The 22971-nt window shown below is 47.3% G+C and overlaps 2 protein-coding genes and 1 long non-coding RNA gene across 3 annotated transcripts in view; 1 reads left to right on the top strand and 2 right to left on the bottom strand.

The window, feature by feature from the left end:
* CPAMD8 (C3 and PZP like alpha-2-macroglobulin domain containing 8) overlaps positions 1–19036 on the top strand; it is a 71167-nt gene extending 52131 nt beyond the window's left edge. Inside the window, exons 37-43 of the mRNA XM_054650375.2 lie at positions 5466–5540; positions 6165–6270; positions 6348–6458; positions 7768–7983; positions 8446–8520; positions 14043–14238; positions 15341–19036. Of these exons, the coding sequence (XP_054506350.2) occupies positions 5466–5540; positions 6165–6270; positions 6348–6458; positions 7768–7983; positions 8446–8520; positions 14043–14238; position 15341 (780 nt within the window). The 3' untranslated portion in view covers positions 15342–19036. The remainder of the gene's footprint in view (positions 1–5465; positions 5541–6164; positions 6271–6347; positions 6459–7767; positions 7984–8445; positions 8521–14042; positions 14239–15340) is intronic.
* LOC143696128 (uncharacterized) lies at positions 2479–15959 on the bottom strand. The gene is made up of 3 exons (XR_013185538.1): positions 15917–15959; positions 7451–7505; positions 2479–3312 (listed from the first exon to the last, which is right to left on the bottom strand). It is a non-coding gene; the product is annotated as an uncharacterized LOC143696128 (long non-coding RNA).
* On the bottom strand, positions 18987–22803 carry F2RL3 (F2R like thrombin or trypsin receptor 3). Its single transcript, XM_054650082.2, has 2 exons — positions 22694–22803; positions 18987–21069 (listed from the first exon to the last, which is right to left on the bottom strand). Exons 1-2 carry the CDS (start codon positions 22767–22769, stop codon positions 20000–20002), a joined length of 1146 nt encoding a protein of 381 aa, XP_054506057.2. The 5' UTR covers positions 22770–22803; the 3' UTR covers positions 18987–19999.
* Between the last annotated feature and the right edge of the window lie 168 nt (positions 22804–22971).

Here is a 22971-nt window from a genome sequence, read left to right as displayed (position 1 = left end):
CAGGGCAGATGAACTGAAATCTTGAGCTTTGCTCTATATTTGTGGGAGTATTCCATTCATTGCAACTCATTACATTTTGTGGAACGTTGCATTCACTGCTGGGGTTCTTGTGCTGCAAAGATTTATTTTTTTTAAGGACTGTTTAACTGAAGAGGTGCAAAATTTTTGCATCCTTGAGAGCTGGTAAAAAAATTTTGCTTCTAAATGACCTCTTCTGTTAATAACTTTATATTGGGAAGGGATCTGAGGAATGAATTTTAAAGTAGAATCGTTGGGAAATTGAATTTGATATCATAATTCAAGGAGGAGTGCACATTGCTTTATCTTCTCTAGGATTTCCCTTAATTTGGCTGATTTATAATTGAAACTGAAGAGGTGTAAAATTTTTGCATCCTTGAGAGCTGGTAAAAATATTTTGCTTCTAAAGAACCTCTTCTGTTAATAACTTTATCTCATTATATTGGGAAGAGAAGGGATCTCAGGAAAGAATTTTTAAGCAGAATCATTGTGAAGTTTAATTTGATCTCATAATTCAAGGAGGAGTGCACATTGCTTTACCTTCTCTAGGATTTCCCTTGATATGGCTGATTTATAATTAAAACACTATTGCATTTTCTTGGAGGAAAAAGCCCTCTGGAGGGGTTTACAATCCATGTCAGAAGCCGCTGTCAGATGTCCCTGAAGCCACAGAAATTTTTGTATTAATGCCTGAGAAGCAATTGCATCCTTTCAGAACAGGGGATCAGATATGGAATTATTCCTATAAAGAGAAAAACTGCAGTTATTTATATCCATTCACAAGCTGCACGTGGAGAAATCTCTTTTCAAACCCAAGCATGTAAAATGAGTCAGATTTTATTTGCCTGTGGGTCTGATATTCTCTCTCATGCAACCAACTGAATGTTCAGGTGGGAGCAGGAGTTCTCCAGCAAGCCCATGGGGGGAAAAAAAAAGGAAAATTTAGGTGAGGAGCCTGCAGTGGGTTTGGTTCCTGCTTTTCCCCTCTGCTGAAGGTGCTGGAGTGATGGGCGTGTGTAGGGCTGTCAAATAAAGTGTCTTGCACAGTCATTCATGTAAATAACAGCAGAAAAAATATGGATTAGAACCAGAGAGAGCTCCAAATGTCCCAGGAGGAGAACAACAGGATATCTTCATGGTGTTAAACCTATGGAATGTTCTGTGAGCAGAGGGAAAGGGTCAAAAGAAAGAGCGTGAAGGGTTTTCACTGCAGGAAAACAGGAAAGTTCTCAAGGAATATATTCCTGTACTGCTTTTTTTTAATTATTATTTATTTTTTTCTTCCCCTTTTTCCCTCATTTTTCTTCCCCTTTTGCCCCCGTTTTCCTCCCCCATTTTCCTCCCCCATTTTCCTCCCCCATTTTCCTCCCCCATTTTCCTCCCCCATTTTCCTCCCCCATTTTCCTCCCCCATTTTCCCCCCCATTTTTCCCCCATTTCCCCCCCCCCCATTTTCCCCATTTTTCCCCATTTTCCCCTCTTTTCCTGTCCAGCCTGGTCTTGGGCACTGCCAGAGATCCAGGGGCAGCCACAGCTGCTCTGGCCACCCTGTGCCAGGGCCTCAAAACCAAAAATTCCCTGTCATAAGTGTGTGTGTGAGCCCAGGAGGCTCTGCTGCTGAACCAGGATTGCTTCCTTTGGAAAGCAGGAGATTTTCCTAAATTGGGAAGAATTTTGCATCTTCAAGAGGGACTGTTCTCCTTGAAGACCTGAATTCCGTGGTGTTTTATTGCATTTAAACCCTTTTGCATCTCTAAAAATGAAATGTGGTGACAAAACCCAGGCATATCAGTAGATACAAGCCCAAAATGCAGATACAGCCCCACCTGATCCAGCTCTGCCAGAAGAACCTCAGAGCCCCTTGCAGGGCCTGAGAGGAACTGGGGACAAGGGATGGAGGGACAGGACACAGGGAGTGGCTTCCTGCTGGAAAAGTGACATTTAGATGGGAAAAAATCCCATTTAGATGGGAAAAAGTCATATTTAGATGGGAAAAAGTCGTATTTAGATGGGATTTTGGGCAGGAATTGTTCCCTGGCAGGAGAGGAGAAGGCTCCAGGGAGAGCTCAGAGCCCCTGGCAGGGCCTAAAGGGGCTTCAGGAGAGGGACTGGGGACAAGGCCTGGAGGGGCAGGACAAGGGAATGGCTTCCACTGGGAAAGTGACATTGAGATGGAGGAAAAAATCCCATTTAGATGGGAAAAAAGTCCCATTTAGATGGGAAAAAAGTCCCATTTAGATGGGATATTGGGCAGGAATTGTTCCCTGGTGCTCACCTGGAGAGGAGAAGGCTCCAGGGAAACCTCAGAGCCCCTTGCAGGGCCTGAAGGGGCTCCAGGAGAGCTGGAGAGGAACTGGGGACAAGGCCTGGAGGGACAGGACACAGGGAATGGCTCCCACTGCCAAAGTGGAATTTAGATGGGCAAAAATTCCATTTAGATAGGAAAAATTCCTATTTAGCTGGGATATTGGGCAGGAATTGTTCCCTGGCAGGAGAGGAGAAGGCTCCAGGAGAACCTCAGAGCCCCTTGTGGGGCCTGAAGGGGCTCCAGGAGAGCTGGAGAGGGACTGGGGACAAGGGATGGAGGGACAGGACACAGGGAATGGCTCCCACTGGGAAAGGGGAGATTTTTGTGGGATATTGGGCAGGAATTGTTCCTTGGGAGGGTGGGGAGGGGCTGGGATGGAATTCCCAGAGCAGCTGGGGCTGCCCCTGCATCCCTGGCAGTGCCCAAGGCCAGGCTGGACAGGGCTGGGAGCACCTGGGACAGTGGAAGGTGTCCCTGCCATGGCAGGGCTGGCACTGGATGAGTTTTAAGGTCCCTTCCCACCCAACCCATCCTGTGATTTCTTCATGGCTCCCAAACAAGGGCCCAACACAAAATTCTGATGTATTTTGGACCCCACCTTGAGCAGAGCCAAGTCCCACCTTTGCCCCTGCTGCCTTTTCCCTGCCCTGCTGTGGAGGGGCTGGGCTGTAAATCAGCATTTTCTGGCATTTTTTTGGCATTTTGTGATTTTTCCCTCAACGCAGGCCTGGAGCAGCCCCACGTGCAGCCCCAGGGCAGCTGTGCTTAATGAGGGCTCTGTGCACAACCCACCACAAATCCTCCTAATAATGCTGGATGTCGACAGGGTCAGGAGGTCACCCTGGGCTGGGATAGATCAAACCCCACCAGAAAAATGCACTTTTAGCTGAGCCCAGCAGTTCCCGGTGGCGCCGGCGTCTCCAGGCCCTCATAAAAGTCCTGTCTGCAGCCATGGACTGCTGAGGAATAACAGCCACCAGCAGGGCCCTAAAATTATAAGGACAAATTAAATTGGCCTTTTTCATATTGTGGGGGGCTTAAAGAGACGGTGCTTGGCTTGTTACAGGAGGAGCAGGAAGCTGGGGAGCAGGGGTTACAAGCAGGAGTTTGGGCAAATTTCAGTGTTCAGAAAGAAGCAGGGCTGCTTGTTTTGTGTCATTCTAAATTATTATTATTATTATTATTATTATTATTATTATTATTATTATTATTATTATTATTATTATTTTCATATTTGTTAGTAGTAATTATTATTACAATTACTATAATATATATAATATATCATATATATTGTATATTATATATAATAATTATTATAATTATTTGTTCCCATTTCCACAGAGATTTTAGCCTGCCATCTCAAAGTAACTTAAGATATACATATAATAATATATATTAATATTACATTAATATATACAATAATTATTAAATTTATTCGTAATAGTTATAAAATTAATAATAATTATAATTATTTGTTCCCATTTCTGCAGAGATTTTAGCTTGCAATCTCAAAGTAACTTAAGATATATATAATAATATATATTAATATTACATTATTGTATATAATAATTATTAACTTTATTCATAATAATTATGATAATAATTATGAAAATAATAATAATTATAATTATTTGTTCCCACTTCCACAGAGATTTTAGCTTGCAATCTCAAAGTAACTTAAGAACATTAAAACCAAAATAAAAATAAAAATAAAAGCAAAAATAAAACCACCAAAAACAAAAAAACAAAACCAACCCCCCTAAAACCCACAAAAACCCAAACAAACAAACAAAGACTCACAAAATACCCCCACAAGAATACGTTTAAAAATGGGGTTGTCTGACAGAGGTTGAAGTAATGGGACAGTTTAGAGAATAGAATTATAGAATAGAGTGCTCTGGCCCTATCTTGTCTCTCCAAACTTTGATTAAAACACAAAAGTTCTTTTCCACAAACCCTCATCCTCCCCAGCTTCAGTATTAGGTATTTTCCACGTGCCAGATGCATTCTAAATACAAATTATCAAAATAATAATGCTTGATCAGGGAGGACAGTCACAGGGTTGAGATGTTCCAAGGGCAGAAATCATAGGAGGAACTTTTGGAAAATTGAAGATGAAGGTTTGGAGATGTGGGAAGTGCCCTTAGATAGTGTGCAGATAAAAAGATAAAAATATAAAAAGTGGGTGTGTGGGCCTGCCTAGTACAGTGCAAACCCCAAATTCCAAATCCCTGGGCCTGGAAGGGAGAGGAGCTGAGGAGCAGAGGCCTGGCCTGACCCCATTTGTCAGAGGAGGGTGCCTGGGGCTCTTTCAAATGGCTGCTCTTTTCAAATGGGAGGATTAATTTTCCTGGCAGGAGAATGGTTTGGATTTTTCAGCTGCTGGGAGGAGGGGACCTTCGATACCCAGGGAGATTCCCTGGTGGTCTGAGGGGTGTCAATAAATAAGAGACTTCATTGAGTGGGTTGGGGTCTCTGGGGTCTTGCTGGAGCCTTGGCACTGAAAACAATCTGGGAGCTGCTGGGTGAGATCATGAATGAGGCAGCAGCAGAGTCCAAGAGCCCTCAGCTGATGCACCTTGCAAGAATTCCTCAGCAGGACTCAGAAGTAACTTCAATCCCTTTGCATTTTCCCTCTCTTGCAAGAATTCCTCAGCAGGACTCAGAAGTAACTTCAATCTCTTTGCATTTTCCCTCTCTTGCAAGAATTCCTCAGCAGGACTCAGAAGTAACTTCAATCTCTTTGCATTTTCCCTCTCTTGCAAGAATTCCTCAGCAGGACTCAGAAGTAACTTCAATCTCTTTGCATTTTCCCTCTCTTGCAAGAATTCCTCAGCAGGACCCAGAAGTAACTTCAATCTCTTTGCATTTTCCCTCTCTTGCAAGAATTCCTCAGCAGGACACAGGCAGGGACACACAGGTGGATTTTCCCTTTCTGCCACATGACAGCAATTTCAATCCCTTTGCATTTTCCCTCTCTTATGGAAACACCCTTTTCCAACAGAAGAAATCCCTGGAGTTTAGTGTCTGATGAGTTTTCTAAGCAGCCTGAAATCTTACTTCTTCTCTCATTTCTACCTGTTTTCTATAAAAGGAGATTAAACTAAAAATGACAATTCTAATTTTTTTTTTTGCCCCAGTTATTGATGAACAAGCAAATTGGGTTAAAAAGATATGAAGTGGATGGAAGAAAAGTCCTCTTTTATTTTGATGAGGTAATGGCTTTGTTTCTTATAATTATGTTGGATTTTAAGGCGAGGCAAATGAGCAGGGGATGAGGCACAGGCAGGGTGTTGGGGGTCCCTCAGGGGTGAGGATCACCCTGCAGCTTTAAGTGGTTTTTGCTTGAGCTTCTTTTCCTGCAGGTGAGGTTCTGGTTTTGCTTGGAAACCAAAGTATAACAGAGGCAGGCGATTCCCTTCAGCCCATGGAGTGGTTTTGGGTGGCTATCACTTAGAATTTTCCCTTGAAATAATCTGATTTTCAAGTCCAACTAGCAGTGCTAAATGCAGAATAATTTAGATCTCCCAGCACAGACCTGAGAGTGGAAGGTGAGATCTCTCTTGGCTTGGTCAGCAGCAGGAAATTGTCTGGTGGTTGTGGGCAAGACAGGGAGCACAGCTGGAGTGTCTGCCATGGCTCTGTGGCAAACACGAGTTTTAAAGGTCAGCAAAGCATCCTGCTTTATTCACCCTGTTTGGTTTTTATTCATTATCTCTGTCCCTGTACTTGGAGTATTGGAGGTGTCTTTGTGCTTGGCATTTGAGGCCAACAGATGCTGTGTTCATTTCTCTTCACTCCAAGTGTTGTTTTTGAGTGTTTTACCCTATTTCTCGCAGATTCCCAGCCAGTGCATGACCTGTGTGAAGTTCCAAGCTTTCAGAGAGCACATAGTTGGGAAAACAGCCCCGGTTCCCATCAAAGTGTACGATTACTACGAGCCAGGTTTGTGCCTGATCCCCTCTGATCCCACCAGATCTCCAGGCATGAGGCTCATCTGTGATTTCTCCTCCTTGCTGCAGCTTTTGAAGCCACTCGTTTCTACAACGTGAGTGAGAACAGCCCCCTGGCCAGGGAGCTCTGTGATGGCCCAACCTGCAACGAGGTGGAAAGCTCAGCCAGCCAGTGGGTTGGTGAGTTACCCCAAAACCACATGGATCTTTAGGGAAAATGGGACCCACAACTGTTCTGAACTCAGAACATTTCTATTCTTTTATATATATATTTTTATATATATATATATATATATATATATATATATATATATATATTTATTTATTTATTTATTTATTTATTTATATATATTTTTATATATATATAATATATTTTATATATTTTATATATTTATATATATTCTTTTATATATTTATATAAATATATAAAATTATATATTATTATATAATATGTATAATATGATAAATTATATTTAGACAAATGTTGTGTTTCGCTCTCTGTGTTAGTATAATAAAATAATATCATTTTTATATTATATTTATATATAAATATATTAAATTATATATTATTATATAATATTGTAAATTAAATTTAGGCAAATGTTGTTTCCCTCTCTATTAGCCTAATAAAATTATATCATTTTAATATTATATTTTTATATAATTATATAAAATTATATATTAATATATAATATGATAAATTATATTTAGACAAATGTTGTGTTTCACTCTGTTAGTGATAAATAAAATAATATAAATAATAAAATAATATAAAAATATATAAAATAATAATAAAATATATATAATAATAATATATAAAATAATAATATAAATAAATTAAATAATATAATATAATTTTATATTATCTTTTTATAGAAATATATAAAATTATATCATATTATATAATATTATAAATTATATTTGGACAAGTGTTGTGTTTCCCTCCCTGTGTTAGTGGAAGTTTCACAAAGGTTTGGGGGTTGCAGTGTTAAAGTCAGGACAAACAGAGCAGTGGTGCTCTTCAGGCACTTAAGTGACTGTGATTTGCTTCAGAGGCAAAATAAAATGTCTAATTCTGGAAGAAGCTGCACATGGGGAGATGTGTCAGTAAATGAGGAGGTAAAAAATCCTCACCATGAAATTTGATTTTCTTTCTCTCTAATATTTCTTACCATGCAATTTGGTTTTCTTTCTCTCCAGTATTTTGCAGTGGAGTTCCACAATTAACTGTGGAAGGATTGAACAATTTCATGTATCCCTGAATGGAATAACTTGCCCCAGAAGCTGTTGCTCCTTTCTGTGCTCTGTGGCCAAACACCAGTTGCTTTATCCCAAGGCAACTTTTTTCCCAGAGCTTCTAACTATAAATTTCTAAATTCCCGTTAGAAATTTTTGACATTTCAACACAAAAACCTGATGATCAGTGCAACATTCCCATTCCACCTTCCCTGTGCTGTGCAAAACTGACTGGGCTTTGTTTAATCCCCAGGCTTTGTCCACTCTGGCCCTTGCAACAACATCTTTGGCTGCCTGGAGGACGAGCACTTCGAGCAGTGCCTGTGCTCGCGGGACTGCGGCTACGACGGCGAGCCCGTGTGTGCCTCCGACGGCCACATCTACCCCAACCACTGCCAGATGGAGGTGGCATCCTGCAGGAACAACACCAGGATAGAGCAGATGCCCATGTCTCAGTGCTCTTCTGCCTGTAGGTTTCGTTTCCTTCTCTTTTCTGTCGTGGTACGGCTGCTGGATGTCGCAAATCGTCATTCGAGCAAATTAATGTTCCACGGGTGTGGTAGGGAAAGGAGGAGAATTGTGAACCTGCTCTTTGCTGTTTGTAGTACAGCTGATTAAGGGATAAGGGCAGCTGCTTTTCAGCTTGAAATAGCTGGTTTTCTGTTCTCATGGATACATGTTTTACCAGTCAGAATGAATTGAAGAGAAAGTGAGTGATACTGTTTGATCTGAAGTGAATATTCCTGGATAAAAATTAAATCCATGAAATGTAGCATGCTTTGGAGATTCTGCAGGGGCTTTCAAGGTGGGTGTGTGTGTGGTGTATCAGGGAACTGATTACTCCACCTCTGGAAACGCAAACCTTTACTAGAGAAGCATTATTAACGAATTATTATGTGACAAATGAATTTATTTTCCTTTGTATTTGTAGCCAAGAACTTACCAGAAGAAAGGGAGACACACTCCCACACAGCTGAGCAGCCCAGTGCTCCCCAGACTCCAGCAGGTAATGCAATACTTTTGCATTTATCCAAAGGCTTTCTTAAATAAGGTTAAAGTCTGTCCTATCTCTGTACTAAGTACAAGTGCCTCTCAAGCACATTTTAAATAAAGATGCTGAATTTCTCCATCTTCTAGAAATGATAGAATATTCAGAAATCAGATGAAGAGGTCAGGGAAGCTGAGGATGAGAGGTATTCAGTAGCAGACAGCTCTCCTAGTCCTTTTCCTTCCAGGAAATCATGCAGGAATCCTGCCCAGCTCAGCACCTGCAGGATTTAGGTAATTGTTTCTAGGAGTGGACAACTGACCCTCCTATTTTCTCAGCCTTGCTGAGTTTGAACAACACACTCTCTGTGATCTTTTCTTCCACTATTAAGCTGGAAAGATCCCATTGAAAGCCAGGCTGATGTAATGTGTTCCAAAAAACAACTGACAAGAGCCCAAACCACTGCAAGGACTCAAATCCAGGTGGATTAACTTTGTCCCTGCAGTTCTGTGCAGAAATGGGGCTGGCAGTCTTAGTTCTCTCAGAGCTGCTGTTTGGAATAAAGAGCCTTAGTGAACAAAAATGTTAAGGTCAGTGGATGGAGTAGCCAGGAATTTGGCTGCTCATTTTATTTGGTGCTTATGTTCGTGCACTTTTTTCCAAGACTCGTGTCGAACTCGCTCATGGCTCACAATAAATCTCACCAAGAAGCAGTGGAGGGTCAATAGAATAGCTTGTTTCATGCTGTTTCTAGTAAATAAACTGGTCTAGATTTTTCCTGGCTGCTTTCCACTCATTAATTTTCCCCTGGCCTCCAACTCTCCCAACAAATTGGTAAAACCAGTTAAACTCTTCAGGAGAAGAATTAAATTCAGGAGCTTTGTGGCTCCTCATGTCCTCTTGTGCACCAGAGTCAAACTAGCACATGTCCAACAGGAGACACCAATTCTTTCCTTTCTGGACAGCAGCTGATGGACAGTTTTCTAATTAAGGTGCAAAAATATGGTGAATAATCCATTATCACATTTTCTTATGGTCATTCAGTCTTAGTGTTTAATGTCTCTGCTACTTTCCTCCCCCCTTTTTTTTTCCTGGACTTATTGTGAATATATTTATGCCTTGTTGCCCTTTATTCTATACACATGCCATGTGTTCAGCATGGAAAATTTGCAATCTGAACCCTTTCAAGCAGCATTCCCAAAGTGTTTCGTTTGGGCACTGCTGGAATGTGAGGCCACACCAAGGGCTACAAAAATGGGGCTGCCATTACATAATTTTCAAATAAAAATTTGATATGATTATCTGGGGAAAAAAAATAGATGGAACTTGATGGTAATCCACAATCAAAAAAAAATGTTTAGAACAGAGTTTCTGAAATAATCTGCATTGAAGTCAAAGGAAAATCCCTCTGTGGTTTCTGTTCTGAATTGACAGAAAGAGCGCTGGCTCAGAAGGAGCTAAAGGGGAAAATCTGATTATTTTGTGTGGCATTTTAATTCAGATTTTAGATGGACAAACTTGAGTGCCGTAAGGACTTTTGTCAAAGCACAGGCACTTGGAGCTGCCTTTGTCCTGGCATCTGGGAGTGCCCGAATTTCCTGGCCAGGAGGATGCTGAGCTGAGAGCAACCATGGCAGAATGAGCATTCAGGAATCAAACTGACTAAATCCCAGCCCAGGAAAAGAGCCCAGCATGTGATTTCCATTAATCCTCAGGGCTCCTCTCAGGTCAAGCACACGGGACATGAATCAAAGTGCAGCAGATGAATGAGCCCCTCCTCAGGCAGCCTCTCCTGGGCTGCTGGAGCATGTGATGGGGTTAAGTCGGCTCAGGTGCTCCAGCAGGGGCTCTGCTGAGCCGTGCCTAAATCTGGGACTTCCTAAACGGCTGCAAAACTCCAGGAGCCGAATCAAGCTCAGGGCAGGTTGGTGTAAAACCAACTGGGTGTGTTAATCTGCAGGAAATGCTGGGTTCTCAGAGAGGCATGTGGTGTTTGTGTTGTCTGGGAGCCTCCTGTGTTTGCCATGGGACTGGTGCAGCTCAGCTTGGGCTGGTGGATGCTTTAATTGAGATCTTTAATTGAGGAGCCAGCAGCTGCCTCCCAGCCATCAGTGGGAATTGCAGGATGTGTTGAGGCTCCCTCTGGACCCACACTGAAGTTCCACACACGCCAGTGGGTTTGCAGGAATAAATTCCAGCTGTTCAAGATGAGTAATTGAACAGAGATGGCCCTGAAAGGTCAGGATGCAGAGCTGTTGCTGTTGTCAGAACATTTTAAAATGCCTTTCCAAAGCCTGCAGAGAGGCAGAATGGCTGAGGTTTGACCTTAAAACTTTTTTTGAACAGATGGGTGGGATCCTCTTTGCATCTGTAGATCCTCTGATTGCCAGGGAAGTTTGCAGGGTGACAGGACTCAGCTGTAATAACTCCTGTGTGAATCCCCTTCCTCAGCTGTTCCTTCTCAGGTGAATTACTGAGTCTCAAAAGGGTGGGACAGGAGTTTGATGAGTGGACCCAGCTCTGGGTGTGCTCATGTGCCTTCACAGCCTGCTGCAATATTTGTTTGGACAGAAAATCCTTGAGAAGGAGCTGAGTTACTGACTGGGGTCTCACTGAATTTCTGGCTGTGCCTTTGCTGAGATCCTTGTCACTCCTTGGCCACAAGGATCTGGGTGGATTTTGGAGCCTGTGGGATCCCCAGTAGCTCTGATAGTGCCTCTGTGATGCAGGGGTGCTTTGATTGCTTCCACACATCACTAACTCTCTGCTGTTCTTCTGCACACTCTGAGATACAAGTGTCATGCAGGGGGCAGATGGCACAGGGGACTCACTCTGCACCCTGAAAATCTCTCCTCTGAGCAGGCACCTCAGGTAAGGAGAGCCCCACCTGGGTGGGGACGTGTCCTGTGTGCCCTCAGCTGGGCCTCATTCCATCAAACAAGTGGCAAAGCTGGAGGGACCCCCTGAGGGAGCAGCTCCCCTGGTCACTGAGCAGTGAAGGCAGCCAATTTGCTTCTCAGCCCAACAAGTGGGAAGGTTTTGGGGCCAGGAACCCACAGCAGAGCCATGGACTCCAGCCTGAGCGAGGAGCTGAGGCACCTCTGCCCCAGCACAGCCACACAGCACTGAAATTTCCATCCCTTTGTGCAGGGACAGACCCAGCACAGGCAGGAGCAGGAATTTCTCCTCTTCCCACTCCCTGCAGCCTCTGCTGACACTGGCAGGTCCCTCTGACCAGGCTGTGCCTCTGTGCTCCCTACCAGAACTGCAAGATAAATCTCCTCTGCCAAAGGCACTCAAGGCACAGCCACTGATGCTGGAGGACAATATTTTGCCATCAGTGCTGTGATTCTGCATGGATTTGGTGGAAAACAACATCCAGGTGTATGGGGCAGCAGTGCTGGGCTATCAGTGCTGCTGTGAGCAGGAACCCCCCAGGCTCAGCTCTCTGGCCCCCTGCTTTTCCCCACACCCAAGCTCTTTGCACAGTTTTGCTCCAACAATCAGAAAGGGCCAATGGCTGGAACTGGAAGAAAGTTCTAAGTGGAATTATGACACTTTTGTTTTGTTTGTGGGGGGTTTTTTTGTTGGTTTTTTTTTTTTTTTTTTTTAATTAAATGCCATCACCCACACCAGCTCCTACCAGGAGCATCAGCCTGAGCTCTGCTTCCAGGTGGAGTCATCCCCAAAATTCCCTGGCTGGTGTGTTCCCCACATGGCTGCAGCTCTTTCAGGACGGATTGAGCTGGCACAGGGCTGGTTTTCCTCTCCCCCCATCCCTGCTCAGCAAACATTGGCCGTGGCACAAACATTTGGGGCTGGGGGAGTGGTTTGTGTGCAGCAGGAAACCTCGGCCTGTGCTCTTTGCTTGGGCTCCAGAGCTGAATTCCTGGGAAGAGTCAGGCCTGTGATGTTCATCCCAGCCCTGGTGGACAGCAATCACCCATTCATAGAAGGAGCTCATGGTCTGGCAGGTTCTCCCAGGGAGGAGGCCAAGAAGGAGGGAACAGAGCCTGACTCCCCTGCCCAGAGCTGGGAGGATGTGGGAGGCAACAGGGAAGATCCTTCAGATATTTTCTTTCTAGAGAACAAACATTTTCAAAGGCCTTGATGAGTGTTCTCTTTAAATCAAGCCAGCTTTGGGCAGGCTGGGGATTTTTCCTCCCTGCAATAATTCTGCCTCAGAGCTTGCTTTGGTTTGGATTAAAGCAGTGTACACAGGAAGGATGGACAGCTGAGCTGGCTCGAGGAGCACTTTAGGAAACACAAATTTGCTGCTGTTCCTGGAAGTTTTATCTGATGGGTTTGAACTTCAGCACCTCAGTTAATTCCATGCTCAAAAAGGGGACTTTTTTCAAACTACATTGCCCTTTATCTTGCAGTTCTGCCCTCTGGGTAGGGAGCACAGAGGCACAGCCTGGTCAGAGGGACCTGCCAGTGTCAGCAGAGGCTGCAGGGAGTGGGAAGAGGAGAAATTCCTGCTCCTGCCTGTGCTGGGTCTGTCCCTACACAAAGGGATGGAAATTTCAGTGCTGTGTGACTGTGCTGGGGCAGAGGTGCCTCAGCTCCTCGCTCAGGCTGGAGTCCATGGCTCTGCTGTGGGTTCCTGGCCCCAAAACCTTCCCACTTGTTGGGCTGAGAAGCAAATTGGCTGCCTTCACTGCTCAGTGACCAGGGGAGCTGCTCCCTCAGGGGGTCCCTCCAGCTTTGCCACTTGTTTGATGGAATGAGGCCCAGCTGAGGGCACACAGGACACGTCCCCACCCAGGTGGGGCTCTCCTTACCTGAGGTGCCTGCTCAGAGGAGAGATTTTCAGGGTGCAGAGTGAGTCCCCTGTGCCATCTGCCCTCTGCATGACACTTGCATCTCACAGTGTGCAGCCCTCAGGCTGATGGGTTTGAACTCCAGCACCTCAGTTCATTCCACGCTAGAAAAGGAAACTTTTTTCAAACTACATTGCCCTTTGCCTCCCTTTATTTTCCTTTCCCCCTTTGTTTTCTCCTTCTTTCCCCCCTTGTTTCTCATTCTTTCCCTCTTGTTTTCTCCTTCTTTCTCCCCTTTTTGTCCTTCTTTCTCTCCTTTTTTCTCCTTCTTTCTCTCCTTTTTTCTCCTTCTTTCCCCCTTGTTTCTCCTTCATTCTCTCATTGTTTCTCCTTCCCCCTTGTTTCTCCTTCTTCCCCCCCTTGTTTTCTCATTTCCCCTCCTTGCTTCCTCCTTAAGGAAAGGATTTTTCAGACAATATGATGGCTGCACAGGGGTAGAGGGCATCCTTTGAATTCTGCCAATCACTCAACCCTTCTGGAATTCCAGGACTGACAGACAGTGCTGGGAGGGGAAAGGAGAGGTGGCTGACACACCTGGGAGGGGAAAGGAGAGGTGGCTGACACACCTGGGAGGGGAAAGGAGAGGTGGCTGACACACCTGGGAGGGAATCATCAGAGAGGGACCGGGTTCTGAGGTAAACCCTGAAATCACACGGCAACACCCTGGTGTCCCTGATTAAAACCCCTTCCTCCTGCTGCCCTGCCCTGCTCCTGCAGCTCCTGCAGCTCTGGCTCCCCCAGCAGCCGAGGAGGGGCCCCCCCTGCACACAGACCTGTCCTACTACTCCTACGAGTACGACCCCGACGCCTTCGCCGTGGAGGGCGACGCGTTCGAGCTGGTGGCAGAGCTGAGCACGGCCAGCACCTCCAGGGGAGGGGACAGCAGCCAGGCTGAGGCCACCCCAGCAGAATGGTGAGTCCACAGAGGGGCAGGGGGCTGCTCTGAGCCACCTCTGGTGTCCTTGTGCTGGACAGTTCCCCAAAAAGGGAATGGGGCAGCTGTAAGAGGCTCTGGGACCTCATCGCCAGGGGAATGGAGTGATCTGTCACCTGGTGTGTTCAGCTGGAGCAGAGGAGCCCAGGGAAGGTGGGGAGGAGAAATGGACGTGGATCTTGCTTTGGGGTGACAGGGACAGGAGGCCAGCAAGGGCTGGAGCTGGGCCAGGCCTTGGCATGGAGCTCAGGGCAAGGTTCTTCCCCCCGAGGCTGCTGGGCACTGCCCAGGCTCCCCAGGGAATGGTGCCAAGGCTGCCACAGCTCCAGGAGCCTTTGGACACAGAATTCACAGAATCACAGAATTCCAGAATCGCTGGGTTGGAAGAGACCTTCAAGATCATCGAGTCCAACCCAGCCCCAGCACCTCAACTGAACCCTGGCACCCAGTGCCACATCCAGGCTTTGTTAAACACACCCAGGGATGGGGACTCCACCACCTCCCCAGGCAGCCATTCCAGAGCTTCATCACCCTTTCCATTAAAAACTAAAAGAATGATAAATTTTTCCTAGTTTCCAACCTATATTTTTTCCTGATATCCTAATTAGGTTTTTCCTAATATCCTACCTATAGGATAGGATCTTGCCAACTTCCTGATATCCAACCTATATTTTTTTCCTAATATCCAACCTGTATTTCCCTTGGCACAGCTTGAGGCTGTGTGCTCTGGTTCTGTCAGTTCCTGGAGAAAGAGCCCAGCCCCAGCTGAGCACAGGCACCTTTCAGGAGCTGCAGAGAGTGATGAGGGCACCCCTGAGTCTCCTTTTCTCCAGGCTGAGCACCCCCAGCTCCCTCAGTTGTTCCTCACAGGGTTTGTGTTCCCAGCCCCTCACTGACAGAGCCCTCAGGGCTGCTCAGGGTGGGGTTTTTGGGGTGTCTGTGCAGGGACAGGGGCTGCATTTGATCCCTGAGGGTGCCTCCCAGCTCTGTGACCCTTTCAGCTTTCCCCAGGTTCAGTGATATCTCACAAAGATGCATCACAGCAAGGTGACTTTTCTTCCTTGTGTTCTCTTCCCCACAGAAATACATAATTTAAATAAAGAGAAGAGGCTCAGAATCGACTCCTGTATGAGTTTGCTCCTCCAGATGACCTGCTGCAGAACAGAACCTGAATGATGACTACTTCCTGATGCCCTCAGAACTGTAGGCTTTGCTGCCCCACAGGGCAGATCTGGAGCTCTAAGGGGGACACTCAGAGTTATTTTTCTGTCCATTTTCCTGCCTTCTTGTGCATCCTCTTTGGAGCCCTCCCAGTGATGAGAGACCAATATGCTGTGCCCTCTAGGTGAGAAAAATAGGGGCTGGAATTCAAACTTTTATAGAGCATTTCCAAGTGTTTTCTCTGCTATCAGGATTTTCTGCAAATGCCATTTCCTAGCTACACTTAGAAGCTAAGTCCAGGCCTTGTGCTTAGCTGAACTGCTGTTTGAGGAAAGAAGGCTGAGAAGTTTTTTGCTCAAATTAGAATAATAAAAAATCAGTGTGTTTTGCCAATTATGCCATAGCAAGAGGCTGCTCATCTTCCCCAGCCCATCAGCCTGCACCCACGAGAGAAACACTTCCCTGTGGCTCCACTATTCAGGGGGGTACATTTTACCTGAGGAAGCTGAAATCCACTGCCAGGGCTGAAAGGCTTCGTGTCTGCTGCTGTTTGCAGCCTCAGCAGAGGCAGGGCTGAGGTGGGGGAGCCCTCTTTGTGTTGCACTATGTGCTGACAGGGGCTGCTTGCAGCCTTCTCAGCCCCTTTCTCCTCAAAGCCTGGCCTGAGAATGAACCTGGCCCAGGCACAGCCCTTTTCAATGTTTGCCTGACTTCACCAAGCCCTTTTATTTTGCTCCCACTGGCATCCAGCACAGCATGTTCTGCTCCTGGTACTCCCTGGCCAGGCCCTGGCTCTGCTGGCCAGCACCAATCCCTGGTGTCACAGGCTGGACTCCCTCGGTCTGACCTGCCCCAAGCAACGTGGCAAAACTTAAAAAGAAAAGCTTTGTGTTTCCAAAAGTGCAGGAGCCAAGATTTTTGAGTTTCCCTTCCTGCCTGGAGCAGCATTGTTCTCTTTGGAGGAGTTACATGCAATTGCCTCTTGCAAAATAGTGTTAATATTTTATCTTCCCACTTCTATTGTTACCAGGACCTAGAGCAGGGTGGAAACTCCTTTTGAGGGTGTTTATTGGTGAATGGAAACAGAAAAAAAAAAAAGCCCAGCTCCATTCATTTTTAAGGCTTGTTTACACAGGAACCATGACAAGAATATATCCCAGTATAGACATTCCATTCCAGAATAAAGGCAAGTTTATTCCAGAAAAATGTCCACATGGGGACAAGCAGGAGGTATCCCAGAGGCTGGGCATGTGTAGCTTCCAGTCCTTTTTGTCTGGGGCCAGACATTTGCAGAATGCAGTTGACATGATGAAGGTCTGGGTCTTGAAGTTCCCAGAAATTTCTGAGCTGCCTCAGAAGTTGGCAGCTGTGCCAGCCTCCCCTCGTGGGGATCCTGCTGGGATGAGGGTCCAGGGTGTGCAGGGGCAGATCCTGCCCTCACCCTGGCAGCTGCATTCCTGCCTGGCAGGTAAATTAATGCCTTTCAACTAAATTCCACCTCCTGCAAGCAACTGTCCTGGCAGGCCCTGGCTATTGTGTACACACACAGGACTGAGTCAATATTTATCCCTGGGTAAATAACAGGCCTAGTGTGAGCTGCAACAAGATTCCTTTTTTCTTTTTTTTTCCCTTTTCTAAGCCTCAAAATGCACAATACAAACCCTGCTGTTTGCTGGTTCAGGCTGCAGCTGTTTGGTGCTGTGAGTTGGAGGATGAGGCATTTGGTCACCCTGGTGATGGCTGTGGTTGCCTTCATCCAGGAGCTGGGACCTGTGCTCTGGATCCCTCAGTCCCTTTCTGGTGTTCCTCTCCTGCTCTCTCTCACCCATTGTGCACCCAGTGAATGCTTCTGGAGAGGTGTTTGAAGTCATTTGAAATTGCTTGGTCCTCTCACAGATCCTTGGGCACTCAGACCTCCCCCTGGCGATGAGGAGGTGATGGTGGGGAGCTCCAGCCAGGAATTAAACCTGCATTTCTTCACTTTCCTCAGGCTGTGGGACATGTAATGTCCTAATTCCAGCTGCAGACATCCCCCTGCTGCTGCCAGGTAAATAATTCCTGCTGGTGGTGCCAGCCCATCAATCAGGGCCTTGTCTGAAGGATCTCTGTGCCAGTGCTTGAAGCAGAGGAGTCTGGCTTCTGCTTTACAATTCAAAGTAAAGCCAGAGAGCCCTGGACCCTCAGAAGGCAAAGGCAGAGCAGCTTTAATGTCCTCAGAGCCAGACAGAGCAGGGCAGTGTGTGGGAGGGGATGGGACAGGATTTCTGGATCCTGACTTCACCCCCAGCCTTGGCACTTCCAGTCCCTCTGCTCTTGGCAGCCTCTGCCTCCTCCTGCTCTTGCTACACCAAAGCAGCTCCTCTTTGTGGCTAAAAAGAAAAAAGGTGATTTTATTGAAGGAAATGAATCAAGGAACCTGCAGTTCCACCACTGTGGTTTATACAGGAGTAAAGGAGGTCTCTGCTCCCTTCTCCACCCCAGCTGAGGGTCCAGAGCTTTCCCCTGTCCCACATTTGCAGTTCATCTTTCTTGTAACCATCATTCATTCTTATCTAGGGGGGAAAAAAATCATAGATTATTTTTCCTCCATTGTTCAACATCCTGCTTGGAATACAGAAACTGTAGGACTGGATCCCTGAGCAGCACTGGACACAGCACAGCTGAACAGACTCAAAGCCACTCACAGGCTTGGACCCAGCTCTGCTCAGTCTCCCTCCTGTCCCTGAGAGCACAAAGACATCTCAGGCTCCCACTTTGTGCACCTCAGCCAGGCAGTTTAGACAGAAGGATTTGTTTTATTTTATTTTTCCACCAAGGAAAAGCCCAGCTGGGTGCTGGAAAGCCAGTGCCAGCAAGGCCAGCAGCTGCTGCTGCTGCTGCTTGGGTTATTTCTGGCTTAGAGACTTTGCCTCCCTCTGTCAGAGATATTTCTCCTTTCCTTTTCCTGATGGTCCCTCACTGCAAAAGGAGAGAAGTGCCAGTGGGTTTGTAAGACACAGAAATCTCTTCTTCCATCCAGTTCTGTGCCTGAATAGCTGCAGCAGTGCTAGTTATCAGTGATTGATGCTTGCAATCCTTTCGAGGAAATTAATATTTATATATTTGTAACTGTACATTATGCAGAGTAATCATTACCATGGTATTTATTTTAAAGCAATAGTTCCCCTTGTTCTTTCTTGTCCTGTGTTTTGGTCTTGCCTCTTCCCCTCCTTCTTAATCAGCCTCAGTAGAAAGCAAATACCAGAAGAATGTTCAGCTTGCTCGAAGAACATCCCTGACACACCAGCACTTGCTTTGCTCACACTGACTGTTGACATTTAATGCACAATAACCTGGTTTTCATTATTGTGAATAGAGAAACTCTTTAGAAAACCTCTACCAGCCTGGCTTTGGGTTTGGGTTTGGGGTTTTTCTAAGTCTCTGCTGTTTCTGACTGAGTGCCCAGCACCTGGAGCCCAGCTTTATGTTTCCCCTGCCTTTTGCCCCCACAGGTACACACAAACAGCTCTCTGACCAGTTGTTGGTTTGTTCACACACATCTTAGCAAGTCTGAGTCCAGAAAAGTGTTTGGTTTAGATTCTGATAAATATTTTATTAAAAACTGATTTTAAGACAATCCTCTCTGCCTCTTATTCACGCTTTATGTTGTCAAGCCTGTGCTGGGAAAATGAAAGAATTAAGGAGCTCTAAAGAGGTTTATTGCTCATTTTCTACCTGGCTGCTCACAGAGCTGTGCCCCAGTTGTGTCTGAGAGATGAGCTGGCTGCATTTTGTCAGATTTGCAGTAGATTCCAACAAACAACAAACCTGAGCACCTCTTTGATCAGAGCCAGCTTTTGGCTGTGGGTGACGTTACACAAAGGGAGTGTGGAGTACCAGAGGCTTTGCTCCATTCCTACTTTACTATTTCCCTCCATGAGACATAATTTTTTTACAAAATCCACTAACACAACCTTTGCCTCAAAGAAATGATGGATGCCAAGGGTGATATGCAAAAACAGGGATGAGTGAAGGAGATTTTTACACCTTTTACCAACAGTGGGCTGACATTGCTGACAAATCAAGCCAAGAATGCTTTTGCTACACAAGCCAGCACTCTGCACTCTTTTGACAGACTGGTTTAGTTCAGGGGAGTACCTTTTGAAACATTTAGAAATTTGGTTTTGCAATGATGGGTCTTTTTTTTGTTTTAGGGGAAGGGAAAATATGCATTTAAATATGCACTTCAATAAGCATTTAAGGACAGAGAGCAAGCCAGGAGCAGGACTAGCAGGCAGAGAGCAGCCAGGTTAGGGACACCAGACCCAGCTGAGGAACATCTCTGGTGGTGTGGGACCAGCTGAGGAGCTGCAGGCAGTGTCCCAATGCAGGATGGATGTGTCCAGCACTCAGCATCTTGTCTGGGCAAAGAACCCCACAGCCTGGCTTTATTCATCCTTATCTGTGCAAACAGGGAAAAGCACTTGGCCCCTGGGAAACGCTGTTCTGGGTGAAACTTGTGGAATTCCAGGGCTGAATTCCTCTTATCCCCTCTGTGTGCACGATGAGTGCCCTGGGAGCAGCCAGCCGGGCTAGAGGCTCACACCAGCGAGTGCTTGGAGCGGGGCAGCGTTTCCTTGGAGGTCTTCAGGGACGTGGTGGTTTTCTTGCTGCCCCTGAACAGTCTCCTCCTCACCTTCTCCCGAAAATCCTCCGACACGTAGTAGTAGACGAAGGGATCGGCGCAGCTGTTGAAGGTGCTGAGGGCCAGGCTGAGCATGTAGCTGAGGTACAGCCGGCCGTGCAGCCTGGAGCAGGGGCTGGAGTAGTGAAGCAGCAGCAGGATGTTGCTGGGGGCATAAAAAACCACCAGGGTGACCACCATGAGGGCCGTGAGCTTGGCAGCGTGGCCGTAGCGGCCGCCCCCGCGCAGGAGGACGCGCAGCACCGCGCCCGAGCTCAGCACCAGCAGCACCAGCGGCAGCAGGAAGGCGCAGGAGATCAGCACCACGAAATAATAGAAGTAAAACCCATCATCTTCATGCCTGGGCAGGACATCGTGGCACAGCGTGAGGCCTGCCCCGAGCAGGGGGTAGGATTGCTGCTGCAGGGCCAGGGGCAGTGTCAGGGCCGCAGAGCAGAGCCAGACCCCAGCACAGGCGCTGGCGGCCAAGGCGGGAGTGCGGAAAGCACGGGAGGAGAAGGGGTGAGCCACGGCCAGGTAGCGATCCAGGCTGATGCAGCCGAGCAGCAGCACGGAGCAGTACATGTTGCCATAGAACAGGGCCGTGGTGAGGCGGCACAGCCCCTCCCCGAAGGGCCAGTGGTTGCCCAGGAAGTAGTAGGAGATCTTGAAGGGCAGCACGGAGGTGAGCAGCAGGTCTGCCGTGGCCAGGTTCATCAGGAACACGGTGGGGGCCCGGCGCTCGGCACGCGTGGCCAGCACCCACAGGGCCAGGGCGTTGGAGGGCAGCCCCAGCAGGAACACCAGGACATACAGACACGGGATGAGGCGCACGGTGATGGCGCTGCCCAGCTGGGCACGGGTGGCCTCGGGGATCAGCAGGTAGGTGACGTTGTTGACTGTGGCCTGGTCCCCTGGGATGGCTCGGGGACAAGGGGTGACCTCCGGAGCGCTGGCCTGCTCGCTGGTGCTGTTCTGGGAGTAATCTGGGGGGGAAGGCAGCCTGTTACTCACTCAGGATGATACACACTCAGCCTGTTCCACACTCAGCCTGTTCCTCACTCAGCCTGTTCTTCACTCAGGCTGTTACACACTCAGCCTGTTCCTCACTCAGCTCATTCCTCACTCGCCTGTTCCTCACTCAGACTGTTCCTCACTCAGGCTGTTACACACTCAGCCTGTTCCTCATTCAGTTTGTTCCTCACTCAGCCTGCTCCTCACTCAGCCTGTTCCTCATTCAGCTCATTCCTCACTCAGCCTGTTCCTCACCCAGCCTGTTCCTCACTCAGACTGTTCCTCACTCAGCCTGTTCCTTATTCAGACTGTTCCTCATTCAGCTCATTCCTCACTCAGGCTGTTACACACTCAGCCTGTTCCTCATTCAGTTTGTTCCTCACTCAGCCTGTTCCTCACTCAGCCTGCTCCTCACTCAGACTGTTCCTCATTCAGCTCATTCCTCACTCAGCCTGTTCCTCACTCAGCCTATTCCCCATTCAGCCTGTTCCACACTCAGCCTGTTCCTTACCCAGCCTGTTCCTCACCCAGCCTGCTCCTCACTCAGCCTGTTCCACACTCAGCCTGTTCCTCACTCAGCCTGTTCCACACTCAGCCTGTTCCTTACCCAGCCTGTTACACACTCAGCCTGTTGCACACTCAGCCTGTTCCTCACTCTGCCTCCTCCTCAGCTGGACACTGAGCACACAGCTTGCCCCAAAGGCTGCCCTTTGTCTTTTCTGTTGAGGTCCCTACAACTGGGAATGTTCTGGAAAGGCTGTTGAGTGACAGGCACAAAAAGCTGGCTGGCAGAGTTAGGTGTGCAGGAGCCACCCTCAGCCACCTTTATGAGAACAGCCCTGATTCCTTTGCCCTGTGGTTTCCCACAGCTCACAAATGGACTGTGGTGCTCTACAGCCATCAGCAGGCCTGGGGATCCAGAGAGCAATTCCTCCGTAAATCCATGAACAGGCCTGGGGATCCACAGAGAAATTCTTCTCTACAGCCATCACCAGGCCTGGGAATCCAGAAATTCCCCTATATAGCCATAAACAGGCCTGGGGATCCAGATAAAAATTCCCCTGTACAGCCATGAACAGGCCTGGGAATCCAGAAATTCCCATGTACAGCCATGAACAGGCCTGGGAATCCAGAGAACAATTCCTCTGTAAATCCATGAACAGGCCTGGAAATCCAGAGAACAATTCCTCTCTACAGCCATGAACAGGCCTGGGAATCCAGAAATTTCCATGTACGGCCATGAACAGGCCTGGGAATCCAGAGAACAATTCCTCTGCTGGGCTTCCACAACAATCTGAAGTTCTGGAGCCACTCCAGTGTAAAGTTGTGGCTCTGGGTGTATAATTAGCTGAAGATTTAGCTTTTGAGTCCTTTCTGGTTTACTGCTCCTCTCTTTTTCCTTTCTCTTTCTAGTTTCTTCCACCCCAGCTTCTTTTTCTGCTGCATCACCTCTGTTCAACAAGAGCCCACACGAAGCTCTATCAGAGCATCCTCCCATGTGAACCCATTAAAAAATGAGCTTTCAGGGATCTTACAAAGATCCAAACACCCAGCACTTTAACAAGCAGCAGCTCTGCACCCAAAGCAGACACTCACCATCATAGTCTGAGGCCAGGCAGAGTCCCCAGAGGGCACAGCAGAGCAGGAGCTGCCCGTTCCCAAGGGGGCCCATGGCAATGCAGGGTCTGGCAGAGCCCAGAGCTGTGTGGGAGCAGCAGCAGCAGCAGCAGCAGCAGAAGGGACCCTGCTTACGCATTTCCTGCTCCTGCTGCTCCTTAACTCTCGGAAGGAACGGGGCAGGATGAGGGGATGGAGGGGCTGGCACCGCTGGACACCCCCAGCGTCAGAGTGGGACTGGGAGGGGCTTCTTCACC

This window comes from Agelaius phoeniceus, chromosome 29, assembly GCF_051311805.1.
Source record: "Agelaius phoeniceus isolate bAgePho1 chromosome 29, bAgePho1.hap1, whole genome shotgun sequence".
Taxonomy (NCBI): Eukaryota; Metazoa; Chordata; class Aves; order Passeriformes; family Icteridae; genus Agelaius; species Agelaius phoeniceus.
Note: the sequence above shows the minus strand (reverse complement) of the source record. Positions and strands in the feature narration are given on the sequence as shown.

What these genes read in the sequence shown, in the direction of transcription:
- F2RL3 (XM_054650082.2), bottom strand. Translation starts at nt 22,769, where the DNA reads ATGGGCCCCCTTGGGAACGGGCAGCTCCTGCTCTGCTGTGCCCTCTGG. An exon ending in CCTGGCCTCAGACTATGATG is followed by an intron (nt 21,070 to 22,693) that starts GTGAGTGTCTGC and finishes CTTCCCCCCCAG; the next exon opens with ATTACTCCCAGAACAGCACC.